At 51.3% G+C, this 6000-nt stretch overlaps 1 protein-coding gene across 2 annotated transcripts in view; it reads right to left on the bottom strand.

Annotated features, from left to right (window-relative positions):
• Positions 1-2451: 2451 nt before the first annotated feature.
• Positions 2452-6000, bottom strand: part of ddah1 (dimethylarginine dimethylaminohydrolase 1) — an 89332-nt gene continuing 85783 nt past the window's right edge. For both annotated transcript variants that reach the window (XM_055630785.1, XM_055630784.1), the window contains 2 exons: positions 5034-5177; positions 2452-3599 (listed from right to left, as the gene is read on the bottom strand). In XM_055630785.1, coding sequence (XP_055486760.1) covers positions 3489-3599; positions 5034-5177 — 255 coding nt within the window. In that variant the 3' untranslated portion in view covers positions 2452-3488. The remainder of the gene's footprint in view (positions 3600-5033; positions 5178-6000) is intronic.

The raw sequence follows: 6000 nt of genomic DNA, 5'->3' as shown, positions 1-6000 counted from the left end.
GAGGGGGGCTCTAGTGTAGAGGGGGCTAGAGGGGGCTAGTGTAGAGGGGGCTCTAGTGTAGAGGCTCTAGTGTAGAGGGGGCTCTAGTGTAGAGGGGGCTCTAGTGTAGAGGGGGGCTCTAGTGTAGAGGGGGTAGTGTAGAGGGGGCTCCAGTGTAGAGCTCTAGGGGCTCTAGTGTAGAGGGGGCTCTAGTGTAGAGGGGGCTCTAGTGTAGAGGGGGCTCTAGTGGGGTAGAGGGGGCTCTAGTGTAGAGGGGGGCTCTAGTGTAGAGGGGGCTCTAGTGTAGAGGGGGCTCCAGTGTAGAGGGGGCTCCAGTGTAGAGGGGGCTCTAGTGTAGAGGGGGCTCCAGTGTAGAGGGGGCTCTAGTGTAGAGGGGGCTCTAGTGTAGAGGGGGCTCTAGTGTAGAGGGGGCTAGTGTAGAGGGGGCTGTAGTGTAGAGAGGGGCTCCAGTGTAGAGGGGGGCTAGTGTAGAGGGGGGCTCTAGAGTGTAGAGGGGGGCTCCAGTGTAGAGGGGGGCTCTAGAGGGGGCTCTAGGGTAGAGGGCTCTCTAGTGTAGAGGGGGCGTGTAGTGTAGGGGCTCTAGTGTAGAGGGGGCTCTAGTGTAGAGGGGGCTCTAGTGTAGAGGGGGCTCTAGTGTAGAGGGGGCTAGAGGGGGCTCTAGTGTAGAGGGGCTCTAGTGTAGAGCTGTAGTGTAGGGGGCTCTAGTGTAGAGGGGGCTCTAGTGTAGAGGGGGCTCTAGTGTAGAGGGGGCTCTAGTGTAGAGGGGCTCTAGTGTGTAGGGGGGGCTCCAGTGTAGAGGGGGCTCTAGTGTAGAGGGGGCTCCAGTGTAGAGGGGGCTCCAGTGTAGAGGGGCTCTAGTGTAGAGGGGGCTCTAGTGTAGAGGGGGCTCTAGTGTAGAGGGGGCTCCAGTAGAGGGGGTAGAGGGGACTCTAGTGTAGAGGGGGCTCTAGTGTAGAGGGGGTAGTGGAGGGGCTCTAGTGTAGAGGGGGCTCTAGTGTAGAGGGGGCTCCAGTGTAGAGGGGGCTCTAGTGTAGAGGGGGCTCTAGTGTAGAGGGGGCTCCAGTGTAGAGGGGCTCCAGTGTAGAGGGGGCTTTAGTGTAGAGGGGGCTCCAGTGTAGAGGGGGGGGCTCTAGTGTAGAGGGGGCTCTAGTGTAGAGGGGGCTCTCCAGTGTAGAGGGGGCTCTAGTGTAGAGGGGGCTCCAGTGTAGAGGGGGCTCTAGTGTAGAGGGGGCTCTAGTGTAGAGGGGGGCTAGTGTAGAGGGGGCTCTAGTGTAGAGGGGCTCTAGTGTAGAGGGGGCTCTAGTGTAGAGGGGGCTCTAGTGTAGAGGGGGCTCTAGTGTAGAGGGGGCTCTAGTGTAGAGGGGGCTCTAGTGTAGAGGGGGCTCTAGTGTAGAGGGGGCTCTAGTGTAGAGGGGGCTCTAGTGAAGAGGGGCTCTTAGTATCTGGTTTCTTCTCTCTCCCTCCTTCACTCTCTCCCCTTTTTCCACTCCTCTCCTTTCTACTTCCCTTCCTCTCCTTTCCCTCTGTTCCTCCCTACTCTCTCTCTCCGTCCTCTTTCCCTCCGCTCCTCCCCATTCTCCTTCCCTCTGTTCCTTACTACCCGCTCTCTCCTTCCTTGCCTTCCTCATCCCTCTGCTCCCCACCTACTTCTCTCTCTTCCTCCATCCCTCTCTCATCCCTGTGATGGACACTGGGTAAAGGGCCCGGCGTGAGGAAGATTCAAGTTTGAGTCACCATACTGCCATACTAAGTGAGAAAAACAACAATAGTCCCTTAGTACACGTGATATAAAGAAACTATAAAGTTTACTTTAGTTTAGAGATACAGAAACAGGCCCTTCAGCCTACAGGATCCACACCGATCAGCGATCACACTACCACTAAACCTACACACACTGGGGACAATTTACAATTTATTGAAGCCTGCACGTCTTTGGAGTGTGGCAGGAAACCGGAGCGCCTGGAGAAAACCCACGCGGTCACGGGGAGAAGGTATAAACTCCGTACAGTCAGCACCCGTTGTCGGGATTGAACCCAGATCTCTGGCTCTGTGAGGCAGCAACTCTACCGCTGCGCCACCGTTTCGCCACATGTCTGAACTATATAATAAAACCACCTGCTAAAAGCAAGGATTGTGGAGAAAGGTCCCAACCTGAAACGTCACCTGTCCATCCCCTTCACAGATGCTGCCTGACCTGCTGAGTTCTTCCAGCACTTTGTGTTCTGACCAAGCATTTAGAAGTGGCTAACAACATGCATGAAAGTAATGTGAGAATGTATTCAAACTGACAACAAAATTAGCAAAGCGATGCATCTGCTGAGACATTGGATTGTGAGCATGTTTTACTTTATTACAAATATTTTATCATCTAAAAATGTTGCTTGCAATCCAACAGTGGAAGTTGTAAAAGTGACGGGAATGAGCAGAAGTAAATGAGGCCAACACATGAAATGCAGCTTTGACAATGATTTTTATTTAATTAGCGTAAAGCGAATGCATTTGGTGAAAAGCACATTCAATCAATTGGTAAGGAATGGGAATGATGATGCTTGCTGGTATGTTTCTGTGGCCAAGATTCATGCATGGACATCTTTGCCGTGAGACTGTGCAACAAGGCTCGAGCAACTTAACAAAATAGTACTTTGGAGTTCATGATGGTCTGATAAAGACAGAGACTGGACTTGGCAACTGATCTTTCCATGACTTCAGTGTATGACTCGACAACACAGAACAGTACCGTACAGGAACAGGCCCTTCGGCCCACAATGTCCATGCTGTACATGATGCCAAGTTAAACTAATCTCCTCTGCCTGCACGTGATCCACATCCCTCCACTCCCTGCATATCCACGTACCTGTCTAACAGCCTCTTAAACACCACTCTCGTATCTGCCTCCTCCACCACCACCCCTGGCAGCGCGTTCCAGGCACCCACCACCCTCTGTGTAAAAAAACTTGCCCCGCACATCTCCTTTAAACTTTGCCCCTCTCAACTTAAAGCTGTGGCCTCTAGTCTTGGACATTTCCATCTCTAATGGAATGAAAGACGCACGGAAACGAGGTGGCATGCGGGTGGTGACTGGTGCCTTGTAGAAACTCAAAGAGGCCGTCCACAGAAACAACAGTCGATAGAAGCAAAACCCAGCAGATAAATCAGTGTATAGACTGAATCAGTGAATAAACCAAATCAGTGTATAAATGACATCATTGTATAATCAGTGTATAAACTATATCAATATTAATTATCTCTACAAAAAATGAATACAATATCTACTCCTTATTTTGCAGAGTTTGGTTGACAGAGAAGTGATACATGGTTTTCATCACTAGATGGCAATCAGGGACTGCGTGACTTGTGTTAAACCCATGATACACACACAAGGAAAGGCAGGAATCAGAAGCAATCACAGACAGCAGCACGATCCTGGGAAGACTGGGCTAGATCGTAATCACATGGCTGGCAATCAAAGGTTGCAGCCTCTTTATCTTTCAAACGGTTTTGTTGAAGAGAATGGAGCAGCAAGTGAGGCCGCCATCAACCTTGGCCAGCTCCGTGTTGCGGACTGGAATCAGCAGGTAGTCCTTCAGTTTCCCAAACTCCTGCAACAGAGAGAGGAGTCGTTTAAAAAAAAAATACAAGGAACTGCAGATGCTAGAATCCGGAGCAAAAACACAAAGTGCTGGAGGAACTCAGCGGGTCAGACAGCATCTGTGGAGGGAATGGATGGGTGACGTTTCAGACCGTCAGTTCAGTTTACTTTAGTTTAGAGATACAGCGCGGAAACCGGCACTTCGGCCCACCGAGTCCGCACCGACCAGCGATCCCCGCAGAGTAACACTGTAACATAGAAGTTGCCTTGACTTATAGAAACCAGATGCTGGTTTACAAAAGAAAATACAAAGTGCGGGAGTAACTCAGCGGGTCAGGCAGCAGCTGTGGATACAGAGGTATTTTTTCCTTCCAAAGTTCTCTTTATTAATATTATATTAATATATTAATAATATTAACATTGAATATGATATAAAAAACAAGAACTGTGCAAACACACTGCATACATTCTCTCAATGTCTTTACCTTCACTAGTGTCATGGAGGCATGCAACATATTCACAGGCCCTTCAGCCCACATCGTCCATGCCGGCCAACATACCCTATCTGAGCTAGTGCCACGCCCTGAAGGGCCTATTTCCTTACTGTAAGGGCGGCACAGTGGCTCAGTGGTAGAATTGCTGCCTTACAGCACCAGAGATCCGGGTTCGATTCTGACAATGGGTGCTGTCTGTACGGAGTTTGCACATTCTCCCTGTGACTGCGTGGGGTTTTCTCCAGTTTCCTCCCACACTGCAAAGACGTACAAGTTTGTAGGTTGAATGGCTTCGGTCAAATTGAAAATTGTCCCCAGTGTGCAGGATAGTGCCAGTGGGCGGGGGGGATAGCTGGTCAGCATGGACATGTTGGGCCGAAGGGCCTGTTTCTGCGCTGTATCTCTAAAGTCTAAAGACTTCCTCAGCAGTGCACTGGGCCAGTTTATTCCCTTCATCCTGTATCTGTACACGGTGGGTGGCTCCATTGTAATCATGTATTGTCTTTCTGCTGACTGGTTAGCACGCAACAGAAGCTGTTCACTGTACCTCGGTACACGGGACAATAAACTCAACTGAAACTTCCACAGTGACCCCTGTTCCCAGGGCCTGTCTCTGGTACAAGCAGGGGCCTGTCTCTGGTACAAGCATGACCTGTCTCTGGTACAAGCAGGGACCTGTCTCTGGTACAAGCATGGCCTCCAGCCGATGTCTCTGGTACAAGCAGGGCCGGTCTCTGGTACAAGCAGGGGCTGTCTCTGGTACAAGCATGGCCTGTCTCTGGTACAAGCATGACCTGTCTCTGGTACAAGCAGGGCCTGTCTCTGCTGTTTGGCTCTACACCCTGCATTGCTCACTCCCACCCAGTCCCCGGGTGCTGGCTTCCCACACGGCCAATGGCCTCCAGCAACGACAGGCTGGTACAAGCATGGCCGCTCCACTCCGCCCGTACCTTGGCGCTGTCGGGGAACTCCTCAGCGGTGCGGTGCAGAAGGACGTGGCCCTTGTTGGGAATGTTGAGATACACGCAGTTGGCAGCCTCGTCGTCGGGCAGCGTGAGTTTCTCGTAACGGTGTTCGCTCATCTCCTGCATGTTCTGTGGAGCAAAGGAGCAGACGTCACATCCCGTGAACCCACGTAGACTGACGGCCCAAGACAGCGTGTGTCAGCATCTCCCACCACCCAGCCAGATCATGGATACACTAAGCCATTGTTTACATTGTGTACCAGGGGTTATGGGGAGATCAGGAGAATGGCATTGAGAGGGAGACATAGATCAGCCATGATTGAATGGCAAAGTAACTTGATGGGCCGAATGGCCTAATTCTGCTCCTATAACTTATGAACCAGGCAAGGTTAGATAAGCTAGGCAGAGTACTGGAGTAACTCAGTGGGTCAGGCAGCATCTCTGGAGAAAAAGGATATGATGTTTTGGGTCGGGACCCATTTCACACTGAATGTAGGGGGTGGGGAATATTGAAAGACCTTTATCTTGCCCTCCCCTGGAGTAACTCAGCGGGTCAGGCAGCATCTCTGGAGAACATGGATAGGTGATGTTTTGGTTTGGAACCTTTCTTCAGACCTAATCTGTCCCAACTGAAAACATCACCTATCCATGTTCTCCACAGATGCTGCCTGACCCGCTGAGCTACTCCAGCACTCTGTGAAACGTCACCTATCCATGTTCTCCACAGGCGCTGCCTGACCCACTGAGTTACTCCGCACTCTGTGAAACGTCACTATCCATGCACTCTGCCTGACCCACTGAGTTACTCCAGCACTCTGTGAAACGTCACCTATCCATGTTCTCCACAGATGCTGCCTGACCCGCTGAGTTACTCCAGCACTCTGTGAAACGTCACCTATCCATGTTCTCCACAGATGCTGCCTGACCGCTGAGTTACTCCAGCACTCTGTGA

This window comes from Leucoraja erinacea, unplaced genomic scaffold, assembly GCF_028641065.1.
Source record: "Leucoraja erinacea ecotype New England unplaced genomic scaffold, Leri_hhj_1 Leri_52S, whole genome shotgun sequence".
Taxonomy (NCBI): domain Eukaryota; kingdom Metazoa; phylum Chordata; class Chondrichthyes; order Rajiformes; family Rajidae; genus Leucoraja; species Leucoraja erinaceus.
This window is presented reverse-complemented; position numbering and strand designations above follow the sequence as displayed.